Genomic DNA, 25,346 nt, shown 5'->3' on the forward strand with positions numbered 1-25,346 from the left:
GTTATTTTCTTACCTACCATTCATCATTTGGTACTGTGAACACCAATGAAACTAATTCTAAATGTTCAGCAGCTAAAAATGTTTTTCATGACATGGAAAATAAAATGTCAGACCCAATAAAGTGCAGCCATTTCTCTTTAACAGTTTATTTATTTATAGATTATTCACTGACAAATACAGAACGTACACACACCACAGGTATGATGAAATGTGCAAGCTGAAGGGAACAGGTCATTCTGGGACTCATAGATCATTAGCCACAGTCAGTGATGTCACATATCAAGAAAGATGGTGACATCACACTCAGGTGAGCTGCTAACCAGCGTTCACAGGTACACTTTAGAAATTATAACAAAAGAAAAAGGACAAAATCTGTCATTCTGAACATGACGGTTAATCATCAAGCTAATACAAGATATCCCAGATACAGTAATCACAGTCTTTAAAATGTGGGCTATATGAAAAACCCGTGTTTAAACATCTGATCATTTTCCACCTTTTTGTTCTCCTGGTGGCTGTCACTGCGCATCAGTGGACAACAACCTAAGTTATTCACTTTTGGAAGAGGTGAAGTGGTTCATGGACACATTAAGTAGTTTCACAGTCAACTTTAAGTATGACATCATGTGCACGTAGGAAATAATCACTGAAGACAGGGCTAGTGAAACCAAACCCAAAGGGGTTGTTCTCACTGTTGGTAATGCAAGTTCTGAAAGGAAACATTCATTCAGAAATGAAAGGTCCAGTAGTCTAGTAGTAGTCATAATACACTCATTTGAGCTTGTGTTCCAATTCCAAACAGACCGCTGCTTAATGATCATAGTTTAGAGACTACAGCAACAGAGAGACTAAGCCTAAAAAAGGGTACTAACAATATTCTTTCAACTGAGGTTCTTGTTACTACTAACAACTGTTGTGTGCTGTATGAGCTTGAAGGAGTCATTATGTAATGTTTTCTAATGCTTTTTTTAGGCAAACCTGTCGTCTTTGGTTCAGAACAACCATGGATTTCCTGTGAAGCACCAGAAAAGTTTTATGGACTAGGCAAATTAGACTTCCCACCAGAAAAGGGGAAACTGGATAAACTAGATGACTAAATTTTAATTTTTAGGCAAATAGTGTCTTTAGGCCACAGTCATTAAACAGTATAGATGTTTTAGTAACTGAACATCCTTAAAGTTCTTGATATGCAATTCCACCCCGAAGGATGCTTTAGGATATCAGGTCCTTGAAGGATATACAAAACAGTGGCATATGAGAACAAAATTATTTCAAATTACTATATATACAACACAGAAAGACACAATTCTAGATTTCATTATTTGTTTTAAAAAATGTTTTGTTTATATTTTTGTTGTTCCAATTTCTGCTAATGTTATCAAGATGTGTCAGCAAACCTCAAGTGACTCTCAGTTGCTTCCATCTCCAGTCCCAGAAAAGTGACTTAAAGCACAGTGAAGTGTCATCAACCATGTGTCAGAGGAAACAAGTACTCATAGATGCATGATGTTCTAAAAAATTGCTACATGGAATGCACAAAGTTGGACAACAGGCCTACAAATGAATAGTTATATAATTAAATTCAACTTCTTTGCACATTACTTGACAACTTGATTGTAAGAATTTTAACACCATTTGCTATGCCTTTAAATCTATGACATGTTCCCATCCTGTAATACTTCAATCAGTTGTGACAGAAAACTTATTTTTTACATGATTCACATTTTATACTGTGATTTTCCCAGGATCTAATGTACATACAAGGAAAGAAGTTTTAGATTTAAGTGCCACTGAAGACAAAGCTCCATTGTGGTTCCATTCAGTGACAAAACTGATGCTTCACAGTGCTTGCACTACCTAACAGAGCATATTACTCTCCCTATCGGCAATGCTATGGCTTCACTTATGTCCTTACCTTCCCTATCTCACAGAGGGTGGATTCATTGTTCAGGATGAAGACTTTCTTCCCTCACACTCACTACAAACACTAATCAACTATCCTTTGCATGGTTTTATAAGGTCATTTTAAAAGAGAAATAATGTTCAAGTGACATAGGCTTCAAATTTGACATCTAACTAAAGTGGGCCCTCAAATTTAATCTGATCCAGCATGTTGACATCAGTTTATGAGGACATCTAACTGCAGCTTCTACTGTTTTACAAGAAAATTACATTAATGAACATTAAATAAAAGCCAACTTCATCTCCAAAAATAGAATGGGATTCAAAAAATATCAAACACTGAAACTGTTTGGTGCCTTCATTAAAAATGTGAAAGGTTGAGCAACCTGCGGGGTTTTCTTCCTTATTGACTCTTTCTGAATTTCCCATAAAACAAGACAGACAACCTTATTGGCTTTCAGACAATTAATCTTTACCTCCGATCTCCCGCCTCCCTTCCACGTGTTGCAATAAATATTTTGGAAATTGACTGGAAGTGCACTGGGTCCTCATTCACCTTCCAGCCAGGCAACATGATTCCCTTTATTTCTGTTTGGCAGTTATGAAGGTGGCCTAGTCAGAATACAAGTCTTTTTTGTCCTCCCCACCACTGGATGAGCAGCTGTTGAGGTCGGCCACCCCCGACTCCAGATCACTGCAAGTGGAGAGGTCATCGATGTCATTACACTTGAGATTGGTGCGCAGCCCTTGAGCCACAGTGACAGCGGGACCCCTGGTCTGAGCCTTCTGTTTGGCTGGCACAGAGGAAAATGCGTGACCATTTTCCTGTGAGGGTCCAGTGATTGAGTCAGAGTAAGTAGTGGGCGGGTCTGGCCCGCAGTGTTTCTGCCACAGATGGCTAGACCTCTTCCTCAGAACCACAACCTTCTCCCACGTGATTGGTTTGCCAGTCAGGGCAGCAATCCTCTGCAAACACAGAGAACACGAAATACTGTACTGATGTGTATAAATTAAATGAGAAGTCCTCCTCTCACCTATCAGCAGTACTAACCAACTACTCTCTCTCTGTGTATATTGAGGGTGTCACGAGGAAGGGAAAGTAAACTGTCAAATTTGTGTTAGACATCAGTTATTAGAAACGGAACTCGAAATCTGACACTTGTTACCTCTGAGTCATGATTACAGTACATTTTGTAAATGCCAGCTGAGTGGGCCGTGCTTCAGTGAACATACTACTGTTAACACTGCTGAGGTGGCCTGAGCGATTTGAAAATGTGTCTCAATCAGTGTTAGTTGAGTTGTCCCTTCATGATCGGATTACCTGGGACAGTTATCAATACCAAGTCTGAGCAGAGGCTCCTACTTGTTTTGGAAAGACGGATGTTGATTTTGATGGTGGTGTTGTAAAAAGGTGTTGTGTTTGCGTGTTGTATGCCTTGTCTGGAGCCCAGCTGGTGGTGGTGAGTGGTTCCTCTTGATGGTACCTCCTGGTGATTGGTCAGCTCCTCCTCCAGCTGTTGGGACTGTTCCCTCACAGCAGACAAGAAATCAGCAGCTGACTGACTAGGAGGCGTTGGTTTCTCTATGTGATTATAGAGACCCCTCCACATTCTGCACCACGGAGAGAGATGAAAGGGGACAGTTTAGAATAAAATGTAGTGGGGCGGTACGGTGGCGTAGTGGGTAGCACTGTCGCCGCACAGCAATATGGTTCAGAGTTTGCGTCCCGCTCTGTGTGGTTTTGCATGTTCTCCCCGTGTCTGCGTGGGTTCTCTCCGGGTTCTCAGGTGAATTGTCCAGTCCCAAACTGCCCACAGGTGTGAGTGAGTGTGTGCGGGCCTGTTTTTCTGTCTCTGTGTGACTGTGCGGTGCACTGGCGTCGCACCCGGCATTTGCCCCGCCTCACACCCTATGCCAGCTGAGATAAGCTACAGCTCTCTGTGACAGTGGATGGAGCCGTATAGAAGAGGAATGAATGAATGTTATAGTGATGAGATTTAGATCATGACCAAGGTTTTACAAATGTAATACTTAATACTAGATAAATGTATTTCTTAATTAAAAATAATTTAAAAAGTCAGCCTGGGTTATGTTTATAATATCTACTGCCATCTTACATATAATGAAGACTACTGGCCCACTTTATATACATTTTCTTATGTTTAAACAGCCTCTTTCAGGGAAATGTGTTACCGTATCATCATGCCTACTGATGAGATTATTCACTGGTAGATGTAGAGTGAGCAGCACGGTGGTGCAGTGGGTGGCGCTGTCGCCGCATAGCAAGGTGAGTCCAGGTTCAACTTCCGCTCTGTGCGGAGTTGCATGTGTCTACGTGGGTTCTCTCAAGGTTCTCTCAAGGTTCCTCCCACCGCTAAAGACATTCAGGTTAATTAGTCGGCTTGAAATTGCCAGTAGTGTGTGAGTGTGAGCGTGCAGGGTTGTCTGTCTCTGTGTGGCTCTGTGGCACACTGGCGTCGTGCTCAGAGTTTGCCCCGCCTCACACCCTAAGCCAGCTGGGATAGGCTCCAGCTCCCCCTGACCCTCTATGGCGGATAAAGCGGTGATTAGAAGATGAATGAATGAATGGATGAAGAGTGAAATATCAGTGTGGGTTCAGGGCTCTAAATCCAGTTACAGTGGGTGAGTGATTTGTATGTACATGCATGTAGTTTTGGGAGACATCACAAACACCCCACATCATTACATTGCTCACTTTGACAGGATTATTATAGCTCCAGTTACTTACTTGAAGCAGTAGGGGGTGGTGTTGGGTCTTAGGACACCTTGAGTTTGGCTCAGCTCAGCCTTATATAGAGAGTTGGCGTACTGCGCTCTGTCCTTCCACAGCTGAGACCACGCAGAATGAGTTCGTTCATGTAACCTGTGGTCACACACACAATGCACACACACAGACACACAGAGACAGACACACAGACACACACAGACAAAAAGACAGACAGACACACACACACACACACTGTCTAAAAGTTGCTGAAATGAGTTTGACCAAGAACAGACTGTTTGTCTGGGCTGGTTATAAAATGTTTAGAATGAGATGGAAATGGGCATGGCTCTTGCAGGGACTGGCAGCAGGTGGTGTGGGGTTCTGTGTTGTTAAAGGAGCTCCCTCTCGCCTGCTACACGCCCCTGTGGATGTACTTATGTACATGTGCCACCGAGCAATATTTGCAGATGGAAAAAGAAATCAGTGGAGGACACAACTGATGAGTGTGGAGAGGAGATAACAAAAGCTGTGTCTCCCCGCGGTCATCAGGACAATGAGAGACCACTGGTTAACAACATGGAGGAGCTAACATCAGGAGTCAAAGGGAGTAGTAGGAATGTAGTGTGATGTACTTCAGTGAAACATGGTGACATAAGGACATCCTGAGGCTGGACATTGCCACACACACTAAACACGCCCTTATTCGGGGAGAGGGGGTGGTCTCATGCAGATGGGTCCGGGCTACGTTTATCACTCATGTCAATCACTCATGTCGTGATATCATGAGAACTGTTCCTAAACGGGTCGTTTTTGAACTCTTGGACAATTTTCTGGACAGTAAATTCGATACAGGGCCCATTTGTTGTCCTGATCCCAGGAGTTGCTAGTGGAACGCTATATAGCGTATTCCCTCGCTAATTTGCACGGGAATTATTCTGGTTATGTTGCGTGTTTCATTTATAGGAATTATGGAAAATTCACTACAGTGAAAAAAACATATATTATATTAATGATACTGGCCAAACTGCGATAAAAAAAACAACTGTGTTGATTCAGTTGGGTGTCAAAATTATTTTCTAGATCATAAAGAAAACCACTTCCAGTGAAACGCATTTTTCCAGAGTAACTGTAACACCACCAAAGCATTACAGTTTCTCGGCGTAGGTTTCATGTCATCATCACAGAGCATCACATGACTCCTGGACCATCTGGTTTCTGGTGACACTATCAGGTAACTGGGCACACTATCTGGTGACTGCTGGTTTTGTTTAAATGACATAATGGAGAATTGAACTGAGGGTGTTAACGATAGCATGGATGTCAAAAGTATTTTTTCTGTTTCCGAGGTTTAATACGACTACTGATAACACTACTGTTAAAAATACCATGTTTTGTTTGCTTATTCCATACCTCATATCTTTGCGTTCCTTCTGGCAGTTGCCCAGGAAGTTCCCATAATGACAAGAATAGACGTGTGTGTGTATGACGATGAGAAAGCGCTCGTTGAACTCAAAGGCACATGGGAACTGCTCAGACAGCTGCCACACACACTCCAGGAACTGATCAATGACAGGAGACACTTCTTTAGGATCTCCATCCAGGTGAGCATACCTGCAGGGACACAGCTCTATCTGAGATGTCCAACACGTCACACTCCCAGGAGTCAAACGTAAAGATAAATCACATGAACTGAAATGTTTACCAATCCTATGACAGAAAAAAGCCTCTGCTGGGCTACATTTACCAAAATGAGACGCAATATCTGAGAATATTATTGGGGTGAGTTGATAGAGAAAGCATGAATCCCTTTGAGGCTCTCTTCCCAAGACATTCCAGGGGCCTGCATTCCCACAGATTTCCTCATGGTGCTTTAATTGTGGTCATAGAATCAGGATTACGATGTTATAAAATTTGTCAGTTTTCTATTTAGGCCCATATATTGAAGAATGTACCTATTTAGATACGTGCTGTTCTACACATTACTTTTACATCCATTTAGGCCAAGACTGATTGAAGACATGGGGTTTCAGAGCACAGATCTACAATTTTTGATATACAGGTACTGTAGTTCTCAACTAACAAATGAGGAGCTTTGTCAGTGAGAGGCAGAGTTGTAATCAGAGAGATAGCTTTTGCTTTATCAGCCATGATAAATAGCAAAATATCCAAGAGGGAACAACGTTTGACACGCTGAGATGTTCACAGAAATATGCACAAAAAGAAACTGGGGGAGATGAGGGTTGGAGACGCGTGAGCACACCGGTGCTGCTTGGTAGAGTTGGCAGCAGTTGGATACGCCGGTGCTCGCTTCATCGTATCCACCAATATTCGTAAGTCAGATGTTCGTATCTTGAGGACTACCGGCATAGCTCTATGGTGGGGGAAATATTTTCACTTGATTTAATTGTAAAGGAATTCTGTGGAAAGCAAGGGTATGACCCACAGAAGAACACTTTGGACTTGGGTGGAGGTCACGTAATATTTCTGTAGCTGTATGAGCTACAAAAGATAGAATTAGAAACTATTTTTATGGGGTAAGTGAGTATTAAGTTGTTGCGTTCAAATTTAATGAAACTAGCCTTTAAAGGTTTTTTTACTGATGTGACTCTGTTGACCATAATTGAAACCTTGTTTTGTTTTTTTGTTTATCCAAGGTTGGACGTTATTTTAAAAAATTAAAATATTCAAAATGGCTGCAATGATATTGCTCTGCAGACGCCGCTAATATTAATGGAGGGAAGACCCAGTTACTGACCTGTGGGAGAACTTGTGTCCAAAAGAAACCCAATCTCTCTCTATCAGGACCTAGAAAAAAGAGGGAGAGGTAGAAACAAGGTGGGCAGGACACACAGGGACGGAAGGATGAAATCAATGACAACAACTGAGAATTAGAGATTGTCAGTGTTGGTGTGTTACCATGAGTCCTTTGATGGTTCTGTAGAAGGGATCCAATAATATACTGGCTACAGAGCAGGCTTGGGCGGTTCTGTCCCAACCATCTGAACAATGAACCAACACACTGACACCTTCATCGGCCACTGCCTGAGAAAAAGAGGCAACAGATGGTCTTTTCTTGATAACTAACCAAAGGATTAGATGATATTCTCTGGGGTAACTTGTGGATGTAACAAAAAAACAGCAATCATTTACTGGCCTTGTTAGATGGTGCTGGAGCTCATCATTTGACTAAAAGTTAGGGACTTCCAACCACACCTTTTGCTGACTTCCAGTTGTGGGTCACACACATGTCAATCAAGATATTAAACCCCCATCCAGTCCTACCGCATTACTTATTTGTCTGGGTAGGGTCTCACTTATTCATCTTAAAGTCCAGTGGATTGATTTAAACAACTTTGGAAAACCGTGCCTGTTTATACAGAAGTTGATTCAGGTCTGTTACTACCATGAACCTTGACCCCCATGATGTACTCACACAGGTAAATGAGATGCAACAAAAGTTAACCAGTATCATCTTGAACCGGCTGTGTGAAAGAAATTTCAAAACATTCAAAATTGTGACGTATTTATCTCATTTTACCATTAAAAAAAAGTTTTAAAAAACACACATATTCTTGCTCCATCTGTCAATTTCATGAAAATTTAATTTAAATGTCTCTGACTTAAAGCTATTTGTGTTGAAACTATTTCCATTATACAGAGAAATTCAGCAGCTGTTCACTTCCATAGGTGATATCTTACCATATTATCCTGTATTTTATATATACTTGTATATGTGTATAATTTAAAAAGTGTACGTGTGTATGTGTATGTACACACCCTGGATATGAAGACACCAGCATCCAGTATGGCTTTAATGTGTTTAAGCCAACCAGAGTTTTCTAGACCCCACAGGAAGTCAGTCATGGATGAAGATCTCATCTCGCTAACTGAAATGGAGTCCGAGAAGTCACACACACACACACACACACACACACACACACACACACACACACACACACACACACACACACACACACACACACACACACACACACACACACACACACACACACACACACACACACACACACACACACACACACACACACACACACACACACACACACACACACACACACACGAAGAGATCCTATCAGAGCAGAGTGACAACTTCAGGATTTCCTGTTCTTAAAGCAGCCTTCTCCATCTGTTGCGCACACAAACACATGTGAACTTCTTTTTACCATCAATGATTTTCTGCTGGCTACTCCTCATCACGTGGATGTTTTCAATGCCAATGAACTGTAGCTTGATGTTGGCGTAGTGGTCCTCATTCTCGTAGCCTTTACCTGCTGCTCGATTTGCCATTGCATTGAGCTGGACACAGAAATCCAATAAACTGTATTCAAGTGTATCAGACAAATTGCATACTTTATATTGTGACTAACAGATGTGTGACTGATAAAGTGCCTGTGCATGTGTGTGTTACCTTGGGTCTGGTGTCCACCACATAGATGTAGTCACTGCCAGGGTTGGACTTCATTACGGCCTGCAGCATCATCTCATCTTCTTGACAGCGTCCACTGAAGCCTGACAGTGGTTGACTACACCGACAGACAGCTGCCTGTATGATATCATTGTCACAGTCACAGACACATATGAGTGGTTAGATCAGTTGATTATTTATTTATTCCACCATATAATTATGATGACAAGGATAAATTTGTTGCTCTTCCATTAAACGGCAAGTTAACAATCTTCCAAATTAGACACCACTCAGACGGCTAGCTTTCGCCAAGGCAGCTCAGTTTCTCCATTACATCATTACACCTAAAAGCATCGGTCTCTTATCATGTGACTCCTAGTCCAGCATCAGCTGTTGTTAGAACTTGGATCACATTTGTATCAACAACAACGACAGCAAAATTGTAACCTTTTCAGCAAAGGTAAAAATATACATTCCCATAATTCAGTGTCACACTGACCAGGGTGTCTTGGTGGAAGTAGGACAAAGCAGGAAATCGTCCTCGGCTCCTGAAGCTTGAGCTACCAACAATGACTGATGGTGTGGCAGATTTTGGAACGAACAGCTCTGATGGGTACGTATCACACACCTAGAACAGGATACACATGCCGACAGTGGTAAGCCCAAGTTAGATACACATCAGTTAACAGTCGATGACAGTCATTTTAACATCTATGTTACAAGTAGTCAAATCTGACAAAAGGACAACAGATAAAGAAACAGAGTCTCATTGTTCTTAACAGTCTGTCATGACTCAAGAGTGGGAACAGGACAATGTTTCATGTAAAGCACTAAGAAAAGAAAGGATTAAAGTCAAACTTGTATAAACCTGAACAATCATAGTGTTTACTTAAAACCTGATTCCAGTTCATCCAGCCGGACTAACTATAGCTAGATTCATCTTGTTAAGATGACTGTGGGAGCATGCTATTTTTAAGTTGCCTGAGAGATTGAGCACAGATCAAATCAATCAACCACAGTAAACAGCAGTAATTTAGGACAAGCTGCAATACTTATGTCATTGAACACAGTGGACAGTTAGAAACAGATTAAGTTTTTAAACATATAGAAAGATTTAAAATATATAGTAATTTATAAATGCAATATAGCTTCTACAAACAAAACCTGAGGAAGACATGCAAAAAATAATTGCTAATCCTTCGAAAACACAAAGAGGAACTAAAAATAGGATTCATGTGTTTTGGAGATAGCTCAACTGTTTACATATCGGTCCTGTGTAAATCAATCTATTTGCCTTAAAATATTTTATTCCTTTATGTTTTTATTTCATACTTAATTTTATTCTTTTCTTTCATCTGATTTTCTCTGAGCTTAAATAATAATAATAAGTTAAATAATGGAGCAAGACACCAGTCAGTCAGTTGTCAAATTGTGTCTTAACCTGGACCAGGCTATATTTCCATGGTAACTGATCCTAGACTATGCAGGACAAATTCAAGTGTAAACAAGTGTCATGATCCTGTTTGTTAAGTGTTTTTGCTTCCCCATGTTTCATGTCTGGTCTTCCTGTTTTATTTTGTGATCACTCACCCCTGTCTCTGTTCCATGTTCCTGTCTGCCCTGCCCCCTCCCAGTCCGCGTGCACCTGATCCCTGATTGTGTTACCAGCACCTGTCTCCTATCACCCCCATCAGTCCTGCATATACAGTATATTCCCCTTTTGTGTCTTGTCTCGTCGCCCACGTCCCAGCCTTTCGTCATAGTTCTTGTCATAGCTTTTTTGTGTTTGAACCTTGTTTGTTTTTGACCTTGCCTTTTCGCATCCCGCCTTGGATACTTCTGCCTTGATTGATTGCTTTACCTTTGTACAGAACCTTGCCTGGAAAAAACCTTGCTTTCTGATTTTACCGCTCAGTGTCGTGCACTTGAGTCCTGCCTCCGTGCGCTACGTTCTTGACAACAAGCCAGACCACCAAAAATAAAACTAGCATATTGGGTGAGCTGGCTTTATATATTGTTTTATGTGTTGATGTCAGATTTGAGCATTTTCTTGATAATCTGTTACTTCAAACAACCAAATCGTCAGTACTTTAAAAAAACAAACAAACTAAAATTAGAGATCAACACAGTCATACAACCAGGTAGGCTAGTACTGAGTTCATTGAAAAACAAATTCAGAACAAATGCTGCATGTGGGACAGTAATGTTTAGAGCAGTACTATAGAATGAACCACCAGCATGATCACTCAAGCAGTATGGCAACTTTTAAAAGACTAAAACATATAAACAATAACTTCATTATACAATGAAAACAAAACACAGCCTCACTTTACCACTAATAAGAATCTGTTCGACAGACTGTCAAATTCCTCTTGAATACGATTTAATGCCTACTCTTACTTCTGTACCACAAAGAAAAGATGTTCCAATTAGACTGACCCTGAATTCACTGTTGGCCGCTGTCATGACCCAGAGGTTATTAGGGACCCCCATCCTCTTATAGTCGGCCATGAGGTCTATGAAATTCCATGACTCTTGTCTCTCCTCTTTGTCCACGCTGGGATTAAAAGACAGGCAGTACAACTCACTGTACTTCTCTGAGGAGAGAGGAGAGGAGAGGTTTGGTTTTCAAAGAAACATTTCTTAACATTAACTAAAACAACATAAAACACACCATAGCAATTACAAAAACATCAGAGACCAAACAAAAACATTAATCAAAAATCAATAACCAAAGAGTCTCCTTCCCCTACAGAACATAAAACCCCCCCAACAGCCCATATACAGTACGACCGAAAACCACCAAGTTTTCCGTCACTTTATAATAGGAGTGCTCAATCCTTAGTCTGGTTTTCACCAGTCCCTCCAGCACAAGTACAACCTCTGTGCTACCAGCATCCTGCGTGTGATCCAGATTGCCAACTTTGCAGCAGCAGACAAAAAATTAAGCAAAACAATAACAGACCTATCTGCAGCTGAATATTTTCGTCCAAAAATGAACAGATCATACGTGAAAACTTTTCCAAAACCCTGAAACCACATCTTAAGCAAATCAAATAGTACCACCAGCCGGGCACACTGAACAAAGAAATGTTCCAGAGTTTCATTACTCCCACAAAAGATACACACCTCCCCTAGCTCAGGATCAAGATGCACCCTGTATCTGTTTGTGGCTATAGGGTTAGAATGATCCACCTTGTCAAAAGCTTTTTCCTGATCCAGTGATACAATACCAATATTAACTCCATATTCCCGAATTAAATCAAAAATGTCCCTCATAAGGAAAATATTGCCCATGATATTTCTGTCAGAGACACAGTAGGTTTGGTCACGATCCACATTTAAAGCCAACACATCTTTCAAGCTATTGGACAGAGCGCTGGAGAGCGCCTTATAGTCAGTGCACAACAAAGCAACCGGTCTCCAGTTCTTGATCAGAGTCAGGTCCCCCTTCTTCGGCAGCAGGGAGAGCACTGCTCTCTGACAGGACACAGGAAGAGACCCAATTCTAAAACATTCAAGGAGGACCCCATGCAGATCCGGCCAGAGGATTTTCCAAAAATGTCTGTAGAAATCAGAGGAGAGACCGTCAATTCCTGGCGCCCGTCCTAGCGCCATTTGGTTCACTGCTATAGTCAGCTCCTCCATTGTCAGCTTCATGTCCAGAACAGCTTTCTCTTCCGGATCAAGTTGAGGAAGACCATCCAGGAGCTCCTCACGACTCTCGATGTTGCATGCTTCTGCCCCAAAGAGGTTCGCGTAGAAAGCCATTGCATAATTCCTCATCTCTGCCGGATCAGTAGATAGTCTACCCCCTGGAAGCTGCTGGCAGGTCATTCTCTTCTTTGGTGCCACTGATCTCTCCAGACTGAAGAAGAAGGAACTTGGAGCATTTATATCCTTTAGCTGAAGGAAGCAGGACCAGACCAGCACCCCCTTCACTCTTTCTTGGAGGAAAGAGCTGAGCTCCTGCCTCTTCTCCTGTAGCAGACGACCTGTGTTAGGACCTGAACTCTGAAGTGATCCCTCTTCTAAAACTCTAATATCCGCTTCAAGTTGTTTAACAATTGTTTTCAGCTTAACAGTTGATCAAGCAGTATACTGCTGGCATAACACTTGAATCTGCGTCTTTCCAACCTCCCACCACAGCTTTATCGAATTACAACCAACCTTTCTCTCTCTCCATCTCTGCCAGAAAACCTGAAAACTCTTAGAGAAATTCCTGTCTTGCAGGAGTTTATTATTAAAGCACCAATAAGAATTAACCCTCCCACCTGGTGAAAGGATCATATCTGCACATATGATGTGGTGGTCCATAAACCCAACTGGGGTTATTGTACTATCGGCTAACGAGGTGGTGAGACACTGGGAAATGTACAGCCAATCTAATCTAGCTGCACACACCCTAGTATTGATAACCTTCCACCACGTGTACTGTTTGGACTGTGGATGCTTAACTCTCCATGCATCCACCAGATCTGCCTGAGCAATGAGGCTCTTCAGGTTCTTCGGGGATAGTGGATGAGGCTCTTCGCCAGTTCTATCCAGTGTAAAATCCAATTTACAGTTAAAGTCTCCCCCTAAAATTAGCCGTTCCTTGATGAAGCTCCTTCAGTTCCAGTTCGAGGATTTGAAAAAAACTGTTCTATCTGCTCCTTGATTTGGAGCATAGATGTTAAGAAAACAGAACATAGAATTATTTATTTCTGCTCTAACCATTAGGAGCCAACCCTTCACCACCTCAGAAGACGACAAAACCTTGACATTGTCAAGCACTTAACGTGCTTCAGTTAATAGCTTTTACAAACCAATTTTAGTTCAGTAAACCCATTTGAAAATTTTCCAAACCGACGAAGCCCATTTTCCAACAACTCATTTGGAATAAACGGTGGAACACCTGACACCGTGATCCGCGTGGATGGTGCCGACAGTGGGGACACCTGAACAAACAGCTGATTGATGAACACACCACGCTCTATCAGCTGATAGACGTTCTGGTCTTCCTTTAGGAAGACAACAACACCTTTGTTCATCCTCGAAGCATACAACACATTCTCATGACCTACCTGGTCTCCTACCGCCAGTAGAACATCCTCCACCGACACGGTGTTATCCGGAGGGACGATCCGTACTCCCTACTGGAGTGACGGAGGTGGCGGCTCGGCAGGCGCCATTGCGCCCGGAGAGTCCTCACAACACCAGCAATTACACAAATAACGAATCACAAACGAAAAAAAGATAAAGATAAAGCACTTACCTGACCATGTACATAGACCAGAGGAAAAGAAAAGAAAAGGGTGCAATTAGTCCATCTACAGGGACAGAATCATCATTCAAACCATTCGTGCCACTCAATCCACCACCAGAAACCAGAAACAGGAACCGTTGTAAATAATTATCAATGCTGAATAATTCAGACATGCGTATATAAGTCTTTAACCTTTCTAGCCTCCCTAGAGCAGATCTAAATCAACAGCAAATAACAGCATACAACACACCTATACTCAGACAAGTGTTGGTGCAGATGATAAAGCATATATTTTGGCACTTCCACACACAAATACACACACACACACACACACACCTGGTCGTGACAACCTGACCAATGAAGTGTAGACATCCAAACAGTCTCTCTCCTGTTGAATGACAATCTGGAATACTCTGAAGTCCTTACAACGCAAAATGAGCTGGCTTCCTCCAGGGATGGTGGGGGGCTTCTCCACACTGCTGATCATACTGTGCAGCACCTTTAATGCAGGAACACAAATTTGTCCCATTATTAGTTGACATACATTACACACACACACACACACACACACACACACACACACACACACACACACACACACACACACACACACACACACACACACCTTAAATTTCCAAATAATTAAACAACAACTAAAAGGCATGAAATTTGGCAAAATAAAACATAAACCAGCAGAAGATGTGTCACATTACTGTGCAATATATCTCGTGATCTAAAATATTCAGGAAGTACAGTTGGCATCAGTCTAAAGGGAAGCTCCTGGCCCAGGCTGTCTGCTGAGCTGGAAGAACTCGAGTTGCCTTGGCAGCTGTTTAATTTCTACACTAGCTGACTGGAATCTGTCCTGTTTTACTTCTGATAATCCATTCAATAGTGCCTGTTAGGTGAAATCTGACAGCCTCTGGATGAGTGTTTTATCTGCTCTGGTCTACAGGGGTAGAGCAGCATTCTCCAACACCTCCTGCAGGAAATTTGAAAAGAGAAGAGTGCCATCCGGAAACTAAGCACTCACACGACACCAATAATACTTCATAGAGGGAACTATGACAAGCAACTGAAGTCCAATATTTCACCTAAATGAACCTTACAAGTTCATTTAGGTGAAATGTTATGATGATATGATGTTAGTCCATCTTTGAAAATGGGAGAGTTTTTACATTATGTAATGTACCAACATCATCCTGAATTTGGGGTTCTGTCACTCAACTTGTCTAAATGATTCTGACATGTCTAGAATAAACTCCCTGAATCCAAACTTTGTACCTTGTGAGGTACAACTTATATCACAATAGAAACAAGGAAACAAAGGCAATGAGCCACATTTCAGATGTTTGTATCACGTCAAAAAAAGTCATCAAATTTGAATGCTAAATTAGTTAATGTCTAATTACTCAGATGCAACACACTTTTTTGGCCCCTCCCAAGCATTTGTGAAGTTTCACTGAATTCAATCAACAATTAATGTAATGAATCCACCTTGACTATGACATGTATTGAGTGTTGAACAAAGTGCTCATGGCTAACGAGCATTCTGCCGGCTTACCCATGTCTCTTTCCTGGTCTCAGGGTTGTTCTCTACAAAGATGGTGTGCATGGATGAAAGATAGAGTGTCCCAACGTTGGCCTTTCTCTGGCCTGATGACCGATCCAGGAGACGCACATTTTCCACCTACCAAGATCAAAATACCAGCAACATAAAAACAGGCAGTCTGACGATGTTAAACAGTTATGAAGTTCTCTTAATTCACCAACATGTGCGCATTATGTTATTACTGCAATTCCTTGCTATTGGGCTCCTCCATTAGGACTTTACAACTACCTCAGATTGCAGCTCCTCGCTTACTGACTTGAACTGGGAGAAGCAGGCGCATTTTCTCCTTTCCTGGCATCCATACATTGGCTCCCAATAAAATCCAGAATAAGATTCAAGATCTTTATGATCATGTTTAAAGGCTCCGTCTTACACTGAAGATCTCATTCAAGTGTATCACCCTCCCAGGGCTCTTCAATCTGAGGATGCAGGATTTCTGGAAACCCGTCATGTATTTGAGAGTAAAACAGGAGGAAAAAGCTTCAGCTATCTGGCCCCTTTACTCTGGAACGATCTCCCAGCCTCGGTCCGGGGGGCAGACACCCTTAGCTTATTTAAGAGTAGAATACAAACCCTCCTCCTTGATAGAGCCTACAGTTAGATATGATAGAGATTCTACTAGATAAGCTGTTATAGGCTTAGGCTGCTGAGGGTATTTTCTCTGTTTTCTCTGTTTCCCATTAAAGGGAGTTGCATTAATTAGGACCCTCTGTTATTTCTTTGTCTTTGCTTATTCTTGCTCATAATACAATTACACTTCACATGCTTGCAAGATACTACTATTGTCTACGTTCTTCTACTTTAGAGGTGGGGATTTCAGTGGCTGGAGCTCACCTTTAAGCTGCAATTCCATCTGGTCTCTCTCTCTGTCTGTCTCGCTCTTTTCCTCTTACCCTGTCTCTACCCCCATTGTACTTCCATTCCCACCCAACCGGTCAAGGCAGATGACCGTCCTCCAGAGTCTGGGTCCTGCCCGGAGTTTGTTCCTCAATGAGGGAGTTTTTCCCTGCCACTGTTGCTTATGTTTGCTCTGGAGGGTTCAGCTGGGTTTCTCTGTCTGTTAAAGCGCTTTAAAATGTCTGCTGATGTGATTAAGTGCTATACAAATAAAAGTTGATTGATGATTGATTGATAATCATGGATAGCCCTTCGTCTGTGCCCTTCTAATTGGTAAGAACACAGATCGTTCTGGGTGGTCATGTGGAGGACAGGTGCATACAAAGCAATACCAAGGTGGGCAGACGTGAGGGAACTAGAGGCGTCCAGAAGATTCATCACCTCATCACAATGAGGTGATGACACAGGACGAACATCAAGGTTAAACTTTATAATTGTGATAAATGAAATGTTATGGTGGCATTCGAGCATCACACCAACCCCAATGTGCCAGATGTGCTTCAATACCTGGTTCCGTTATCGGACACAGGTTCTCTTTGCTGTGACAGAGGATTGGAGAGCCTCGACACACAAGGTTAGCAGGATGGATAAAAACAAGCACCAGCTTTGAAATGTCTAATCTATATCGATAATAACTGTGCACAGAGAGAAAGAGATTAATAGAAAGACAACCCGAAAGTCTCGGCTTAGCATACAAGACATTTTTGATGTAAAATACGATCGGAGGAGAAAAAGCGAAGAACAAAACGATAGTAACAAGTGATAACAAGTCTTGTCACCTTGGGGGTCCGGATGTGCTCCATCACTGACGGCCAAAATGGTGGAGATGCAGAAGCAATAGCCTGATTTGTTTTTGGGGTTGTTGTTTTTTTATCGTCAGCAATATTCCCTATTTTACGTCAGGACATGAGGGATATTGTTCGTGCCTAACGTTCAAGGTCTGCCATGGAATATTTAAAATGATTTCCATCCTTCAGTATCCCAGGTTTTTTTGGAGGACTGCCCATCAAACGGGTTCGCTGCTCTCTCCGGTTCTCTTTCTTCGGCTGACGTCGCTGCGAACTACACCAATGTAACTGCGTCCGGTTTACCTTTCAAAATAAAACTTTAAACATGAGAAGAAAAATATTCATGTGCCTTGATTTTTTTTTTTTTGCAAAATCACATTCAAACATTTTACAATTTTACATTAGATGAAAGCACTAAAGTGCTTCAGAAGAAGAAGATTTTTTGCAAAAAAAAAACTTCATATAACTTCAAAACTGCATATAATTTTAACTACACTTGCTGAAGGACAGTAGACTAGACTAGACTAGACTAGGTGAATGTTTATACACTTGTATTAGTTAAAACCCGTCATAGATAATAGAATGTTCAGTGTTTTCATAAGGGGCAGTTTTAGGGTCAGGCCTTTTGAGGGGCTCAGCCCTCAAAGGTAGAACAGATGTTTGTGTGGGAAGAATTTTTTCATGTGTGCAATGACTGCAGGAGGTAGCTAAAGAACTGTGCATATCATTCTGGCACTTCACTCCCCTCAGAATGAGTCTAAAGATGCCAAATGAGAGGCACCAGCTCACCTTCTGAGCATTGCCAAGGTACCCTTGAGCAAGACACTGAACCTCATAAGCCGCTCCTAGGGCGGTGATACATGGCTGCCCCTCACCCCATCTCTCTCTTTTAGTCTTGCATATTTGCGTTTGTGTACGTGTGTCTGTGTATCCGGTGTGTTTGTGTGTGTGTGTGTGTGTGTGTGTGTGTGTGTGTGTGTGTGTGTGTGTGTGAAATGTACAAAGTGAGTGAGATAAAAGAATTTGTACACTGAAGGGCAAACACAGGAAAATTCTTTTTAAAACCGAAAAACAGGTCTTAAAATTCAAGTCATTCAACTAGAAAATATTCTAAATTTTTAATTGACTTCTTTTATTTTGTGTAGTGTCTGGTATTTGAACATCCTTACTCAGTTTAGAAATGTCCTGTGTAAAGTCGTGGGAGGGGAGCTGTCTGGATCCAGTCACAGCGGATTTTGGTACTGTAAGTACAGCATATTCCGCCAAAATAGGGTTGTATTGAAACTCCCGCGTTATGCCTGCCTCGTAATCTGTGACGTAACATCCGTCTGGGGTGTAACGAGCCAATGAGAGTAAAAGCTGTGTTGCTGTGTAGTGAAGAGGACCAATCAGAAAACAGGAAGTGTAAAGAGAGCGGAGTCGTTGAGTCTTTGGCGCTATTTAGAGTTTAGTGTGTGAAGGAGCGTTCACGTATCGCTGGAGAGAAAATCCATTGAAGGCGGAGGAAAACATCTAACTAAGAGCTGAAGGGATTTCTTCCCACTTTCTGGACAGGTACGATTCTCACCAACACGTTAATGTACAAGTCAGACGCGAAATAACTTCAGGCCGTAGTGGAGTTGTGTTGTTTATCATACAATGAGGCCGCTCATTTTAAGCAAATATCACCATAAATGTGCCCTTCGTGATGATATTTATCGTGCTAAGTTATTATAAAATGAAGAAACTGGTGTATTTTAATGGAGTTGTCCTTCCTGCTGTCTTGCTGCCATTTCACCAGGCCATTGTTTGTTCGCCGGATGATTGTTTGATGTACATTATTGGTAAATTGAAGAGTTTTTAGACAACTTTTTAAAAGACATTACTGTTAATTATTAGTGGAATATGTCGCATCCAGCCTTATTTGATTTTTTTAGGAGCACAGAAGCTTTTTATATTGAAATCCTTCCCGATAAGATCAGTCTCCCGTGGACAAACGTTGACGGTCATGTAGAGAGACATGATGTGATGGGGACTAATATCTATTGTTTTAAGTTCTTTTGGACCAAATGATTGTCATTTAAAGCTGTCCCTTCTCTTTTTTTTTAAGGATTTTATACTGGTGAAGAAGTTACTGTTTAATATACATGATTTCTGCCCCAAATATTTCTTACTGCCAATAAATAGGTGTGTCAAATCGTTCTGTATTCAAATTGGAAGTGTTTTTTAAAATATAATGAAGTCATTTATAGTTCATTTTGAACAATATAACAATTTTATATACTGCAAGCTGTGTTTGTTAAAGTGTTTTGAAATGTCTGCTGATGTGATTAAGCGCTATCCAAACAAAGGCTGATTGATTGATTGATTGATTGAAATCTAGGATTTGCATCAGTCTGAGCGAGCTTTCTCTTCTGTGTTTCAGACTAAGCACAAATGCCTAACACACGCTCTCAGAGCCAGGCTCAGCCCACGCTGCCATTCCCTCGTCAAAAATCCTGTAGAGTTTCCTCACATCCGAAGACACGGCAGGAGAAACCTCTGATTCCATTTCAATCTAAACTTGAAACACAACAGCACACCCAAACTCAGATCCAGCCTTTCTCCCCAAAACAACCTACTCACCAGCCCATCCCGCTCTCACCCAGATATGCAAGAGCACCTCCCTTATCCCCTCGTCTCGAGCCACGTCTCCCACTCAGTCCCCGAAAACGCACAGGTGAGTGTCATCATATAGAAAGACTGTTCCCCTTTTCTATTAGAAAATAACAGTCAACTCTTTTGTGTTTTTTCCCTTTCTCTCTAAAGGAGATGAAAATGGTTGTAATCTCAGTGGTTCACCACCGAAGCAGAGTAAGCCAACTTTGGATTCACCCAAAAAGCCAGGCTTCAATGAGAACTCTCCAAGATCTGCTCGCAGACAGTTGATTCCACTGTCACCACAGCAGGCGCATTCTCCCACTGCCAAATTGTCTTCAAGACAAGAAGGATCTGCCGGAAGTCTACCGAAAAAACAGCCCATTGCTCAACTCTTTACAGAAAGTAAGATTAGATTCTCAATTTACGTAAGACAATCAAATATTCAATCACTTAATAACAGCCTTGTAAGTATTGTCAATTTTTATTTTAAAAAAAACTGAATAATTTTGGGCATTGATTTTTGAGGACATGCCATCAGACTACTGAGAATTTGATAACGGCAATAACCCCCGACTGGTTTTCTAAATTGTCAGTCATTTTGCCGTCTGTCAGGGCGATCTTTGATTTTACTCAGTTTTCATCAACTTTCTCCCCCAGAATCGAGGTTTCAGGGAGTGAAGCAGGCGCTCCACACCGCTGTTCCTGAGCGACTCCTGTCCCGAGAGACAGAGCGTGCGTCCATTCGATCTTTCCTGGAAGAGAGGGTCCTGCAACATGTTCCTGGCAGCCTGTACATCTCCGGCGCTCCTGGAACAGGCAAGACAGCCTGTCTCAACTGTGTTCTGCAGGAGATGAAGGTATATCAACAGTACTAATAGTAGTAATTAGGGCTGTCCTGATTATGTCGACTATAAAAATTGTCGAGAACTAATTTAAAAGTCGACGTGTCATTTTTCCTTTTTAAATCTTGTGTTTTTCTGTCGAGGCTGCTGCACCTTCCATTGCCACTTCTGCCTTTCTGTTGTTGATCACATGCACAGTAGTAACCGGGGTCAGGGGTAATGTCACGCAATTTATACCAGAAGGGCCCTAGTGTCGTGGCTTCCTGGCAGCAACAGAGCTCAAATGTGTGGAAGCAATTTAAGAAAACAAAAAAAAAGTGCGCAATTGCCTTTTTTAAATTTTACCCAGCTGTTTGCACTTTATGCTACACAGATAAACAATTGTTACTACAAGCAGATTTTAATAAAGGTTTAATAACTATCTTCTTAATTGTCTTTAATTTTAGGTTGCCCATATGTTAAACAGTTCAAGATGAAAACTAGTGATGGTTATATAAGAGCGGCTTTATGCTGGTGTGATAAGGTCCATGTTTTACGTTCTGTTTGTCTGATCCGATTAGTTGACTAATCAAAAGAATAATTGGTGGTTTGTCAGCTATCAAAAGAACCAGTTGTGGTGTCCCTATTGTTAGTGAAACAAATTTTGCTGTTAATATTGGAAGAGACGTGTGCCGTTTTTGTGACACCTAAAGGATTCCTTGTGGAAAAGTGCAAGCATAATGTGTTGTTGAGGATGTCAAATTGTGATTTTCATTTAAACTGCATTCATTTGACAAGTAACTGTGGTCCCATTTTGGCTTTTCTTTGTTATAATTCCTTATAAAATAAAGAAATTATGTCTGACATCTACAACACCAGATGTCTGCGTAGGGCCACCAGCATCACCAGGGACAGTTCACGCCTCGCCCACAGCTTGTTCTCACTGCTGCCCTCTGGGAAGAGGTATCGGTCCATCAAAGCCCGGACCTCCAGACTGACCAACACGTTTTATTCAAGTGTAATCAGAGTACTGAAAACAGTACTCTTAAAGTAACTCATGACACGCTGTTGGCTGTTCCAGTTAGGAACCTGTGCAACGCCCCAGTCACAATTGCTGCTACTGAGCCCTCTGCCACACAGTACATTGTACAATCTAACGACTCACTGTAATTATATTCTCATATCTGCTTGTTCTTACACCTGTGTTTTGTTTTTGTTTTTCTTCTTTTGTATTTATATCTACCTAATACTTGAAACTAAGTCCTCTGCACAGAGAGTTGTTAAAGAATTTTGTTGTACACTTGTGTATAATGACGTTAAAAGGCATTCTATTCAGTCTATTCTTATCTCTGCCAGGCCGAACTTTCGTCCGTTCAAACAGTGATGGTGAACTGTATGAGTCTTCGGAGTTCCCACGCCATCTTTCCACTGCTGGCTGACAAGCTCAGAGCACCTGGTGGACAAAAAGGAATACAGAAGTACCTGTCGGCACCAGGACCTGCTGTGTGAGTAGCCAGAATCCTACAGCAGGAGCTGGAAATGTGAATCAATGTTTACTGTTAGCGACAGTGTTAAATATGATGTCGGCCATTTTAGTACTGGCACTCGATGTTTGATTTTAATAGGAAGAGTACCCAACTATTCTGACACTGTTTATTTCCTCCTTAGGCTTCTTGTTCTGGATGAGATGGACCAACTGGACAGTAAAGCCCAGGATGTCCTTTACACCATCTTTGAATTACCATACCTACCAAAATCACGCCTCTGTCTCATTGGTAAGAATGATGTGTGTAAGGAATAAAGTAAAGATCAGAATTAGGAATCCTGAACGAGATTGATAACAAAAGTTTTCATTCCATACAAGAAAATCAGAAGCAATGTTAAAAGCAAAATTTTAAAAAATGTATTATTTGTGTATTTGTTTGTCATTGCCCCCCACGCACCCAGGAATTGCCAATGCTCTGGATCTGACTGACCGCATCCTCCCTCGACTGCAGGCTCATCCTCACTGTCGCCCTCTGCTGTTAAATTTTCCTCCCTACAGCCGACAGGAGCTCACAGCTATCGTTCAGGACAGACTCACTCAGGTAAACACGGGCAGAGAACACGTCTTGACTAAAGTCAAACAACATTGTGACGTTGTGATTTTTAGTTGGTTTCTGCTTTGACCTGCAGGCATCAGCTGAAGGGATCATGGATGCCTCCGCAATTCAGTTCTGTGCGAGGAAAGTGTCTGCAGTTTCAGGTGATGCCAGGAAAGCTCTGGACATCTGCAGGTATGAGTTTGTTTGTAAAAGGCTCTACATACATGTTTGTTCCTCTGTGTGGTTTCTATTTTATAAAAAAAGGTTGTGTAGGAAATTAGTTCAAATTCACCTTTGGTTCACCTTAGGTTTGGCTTCACTTTTTATGTATTGAACTAAAATCCAAATTTTTATGCAGAGCATCTTTTTGAAAAATGAATATGAATGAGATTTTTGGAGGATGCTGGTCTTTATTTTTTGTATATCTGCTGTTGAACTGCATTTGACCAAGGCCTGGTGTGAACCGTAGGTTAAAACGGTATCTTGTTTTCATTTGTATTCAGGAGAGCAGTTGAGGTTGTGGAGTCAGATGAGAGGAAGAATACATCAGAGAAACAAGCTGAAACTAAAGGTTGTCATTTCATTGGTTATAATATTAGTCTAAAAAACCTTGAATTTTGGTCCTGATAAAAGCTAACTCAAGCACTTCTAATCTTGATGGCACCCAGCTTCAAAGGTCAGTCTCCCCCAGGTTGCACGAGTGTTGTCAGAGATATACGGAGACAGGATGGCATCACAGTGTGGCAACTCTGATGGAGAGACGTTCCCCTTGCAGCAGAAGCTGCTGGTTTGCTGCTTGCTGCTTGTAACACGCAGTGGAAAGAGCAAAGAGATTGTGCTTGGAAAGGTGAGGTACCAGCTTGGTTGTATTTGTGTATAAGAGACCGATTCTGTCAGAAGTGTTCTTAACATGCAGGTGTCGTCTGCGTCCATTTAGCTCCATGAGGTCTACAGCCGTCTGTGTGCTCAGAGGCAGGTGTCTGCTGTCGGCCAGGGCGAGTGTTTATCTCTCTGCAGTTTGCTGGAGAGCCGAGGAATCTTTGCTCTGAAGAAGGCTAAAGAGGCTCGGCTGACTAAGGTACAACCCGTCACGCACCACTCTGTCAGGGTCCACAGCTATTTCTTTGACTGCTGTGTCTCAGGCCATCTGATCAGTGTGGTATTTTGTAAGAGAATATATAAAATATATAAAATAACATACCAAGTACATTAATATAAAAAAATGCATGGACAAAAAATGAAATTCCGGGAATTAGCAACAAACTATAACACTTCTGAATAAAAGAAGAGTTGCAGGCGGAAACGTGAGTCGGAATGCATTGCACACACATGGACACTGTCAGCCAATAGCATGTGCGTACAGTATCATGTGACTACCTACTAAAAATCTGCGATGTGAAGCCATGCATCTTGAAGCGCGGATAAGCGAGGGATTACTGTACACTAATTCTGCTTCTTCACTTGTAAACATGGAGAGTGAATAAAGTAATCCTAACTTTTTAATTCAATGTTTGTTAACTGTTATGTCTATTAAAACCAACTTTTGTTTCCAAAGATGAACAACATTGTAGCTATAGGTTATTGTTGATAGAATTCGGTATATCAAGGAAAAGTAACTTTTGAATGATCATTTGTTCAGAGACAGTTTTTATTTTTTGGGCTCCCAATGGGATTTTTTCTCAGGTGAAGTTTTCCAGGGCAAACTGAATAAATTTTCAACAAAATGAACAATTTCATAGAGAAGACCTTAACCTGATTTTCAATCATGTGATTGATTTGGATCATATAAAATATTTGTTTCTTTCTGCAGGTGTTTTTAAAGATCGAAGAGAAGAATGTTGAAAATGCTTTGAAGGATCAAACTCTGCTGGGTAGTATCCTCGCTGCAGGGCTTCCCTCGTGACCATATTCTTTTTTTTCTCATTTTATGTTCATCAGCCAAAGTTTTCTGGTGGCTTTTTTGTTGTTTTATTGAGAATTTGTACAAATTTTACTGATAAGTTTATTGAGGTTTTTGTTTTTTCATGCTGATGTTAATGCTCATTGAGCTGCTAATCAGATGATGGTATGTGTTTCAGTTTGAATTGTAAACATTTTTAAGCTGTAAATAAAACATCTGCACATTGGACTGTTTGGATTCAACTTTATTTCCCAGTTCATACGTTCAACCGTTCAAATTAGGGCCAATCCGAAAGTAGTAACATAAATGGTCAGGTGATCC

At 41.4% G+C, this 25,346-nt stretch overlaps 2 protein-coding genes across 4 annotated transcripts; one reads left to right on the top strand and one right to left on the bottom strand.

The window, feature by feature from the left end:
* Positions 1–140: 140 nt before the first annotated feature.
* Positions 141–17,839, bottom strand: LOC137599743 (myotubularin-related protein 7-like). 3 transcript variants are annotated; one of them, XM_068320832.1, is made up of 14 exons: positions 17,593–17,839; positions 15,869–15,994; positions 14,641–14,803; positions 11,496–11,653; positions 9,556–9,684; positions 9,060–9,194; positions 8,815–8,947; positions 8,408–8,517; positions 7,547–7,672; positions 7,386–7,435; positions 6,041–6,241; positions 4,652–4,786; positions 3,387–3,513; positions 141–2,868 (listed from the first exon to the last, which is right to left on the bottom strand). In XM_068320832.1, the coding sequence occupies exons 1-14, from the start codon at positions 17,614–17,616 to the stop codon at positions 2,515–2,517; spliced, it is 1,971 nt and encodes a 656-aa protein (XP_068176933.1). In that variant the 5' UTR covers positions 17,617–17,839; the 3' UTR covers positions 141–2,514. The 3 variants fall into 3 exon arrangements, with proteins under 3 accessions (XP_068176933.1, XP_068176934.1, XP_068176935.1); XM_068320834.1 differs by having other exon boundaries at positions 2,660–2,868; positions 3,338–3,513; XM_068320833.1 differs by lacking the exons at positions 14,641–14,803; positions 15,869–15,994; positions 17,593–17,839 and adding an exon at positions 12,644–14,181.
* A 1,214-nt stretch (positions 17,840–19,053) lies between these two features.
* On the top strand, positions 19,054–25,234 carry cdc6 (cell division cycle 6 homolog (S. cerevisiae)). The gene is made up of 12 exons (XM_068320840.1): positions 19,054–19,155; positions 20,006–20,299; positions 20,389–20,622; positions 20,878–21,077; positions 22,398–22,546; positions 22,710–22,816; positions 22,989–23,128; positions 23,217–23,317; positions 23,629–23,696; positions 23,794–23,972; positions 24,063–24,203; positions 24,936–25,234. The coding sequence occupies exons 2-12, from the start codon at positions 20,017–20,019 to the stop codon at positions 25,026–25,028; spliced, it is 1,695 nt and encodes a 564-aa protein (XP_068176941.1). The 5' UTR covers positions 19,054–19,155; positions 20,006–20,016; the 3' UTR covers positions 25,029–25,234.
* Positions 25,235–25,346: the final 112 nt, after the last annotated feature.

The sequence above is a fragment of the Antennarius striatus genome, chromosome 8, assembly GCF_040054535.1.
Source record: "Antennarius striatus isolate MH-2024 chromosome 8, ASM4005453v1, whole genome shotgun sequence".
Taxonomy (NCBI): Eukaryota; Metazoa; Chordata; class Actinopteri; order Lophiiformes; family Antennariidae; genus Antennarius; species Antennarius striatus.

Bases quoted from the DNA above. Each gene is read 5' to 3' on its own strand.
- LOC137599743 (XM_068320832.1), bottom strand. From the start codon at position 17,616: ATGGAGCACATCCGGACCCCCAAG. The intron at 7,436-7,546 runs GTAACACACCAA...TCTTTTTTCTAG, and splicing joins GAACCATCAAAGGACTCATG to GTCCTGATAGAGAGAGATTG. The intron at 6,242-7,385 runs GTCAGTAACTGG...GTGTCCCTGCAG, and splicing joins GGACACAAGTTCTCCCACAG to GTATGCTCACCTGGATGGAG.
- cdc6 (XM_068320840.1), top strand. From the start codon at position 20,017: ATGCCTAACACACGCTCTCAGAGCCAGGCTCAGCCCACGCTGCCATTC. The intron at 20,623-20,877 runs GTAAGATTAGAT...TTTCTCCCCCAG, and splicing joins TGCTCAACTCTTTACAGAAA to AATCGAGGTTTCAGGGAGTG. The intron at 23,697-23,793 runs GTTGTCATTTCA...GATGGCACCCAG, and splicing joins GAAACAAGCTGAAACTAAAG to CTTCAAAGGTCAGTCTCCCC.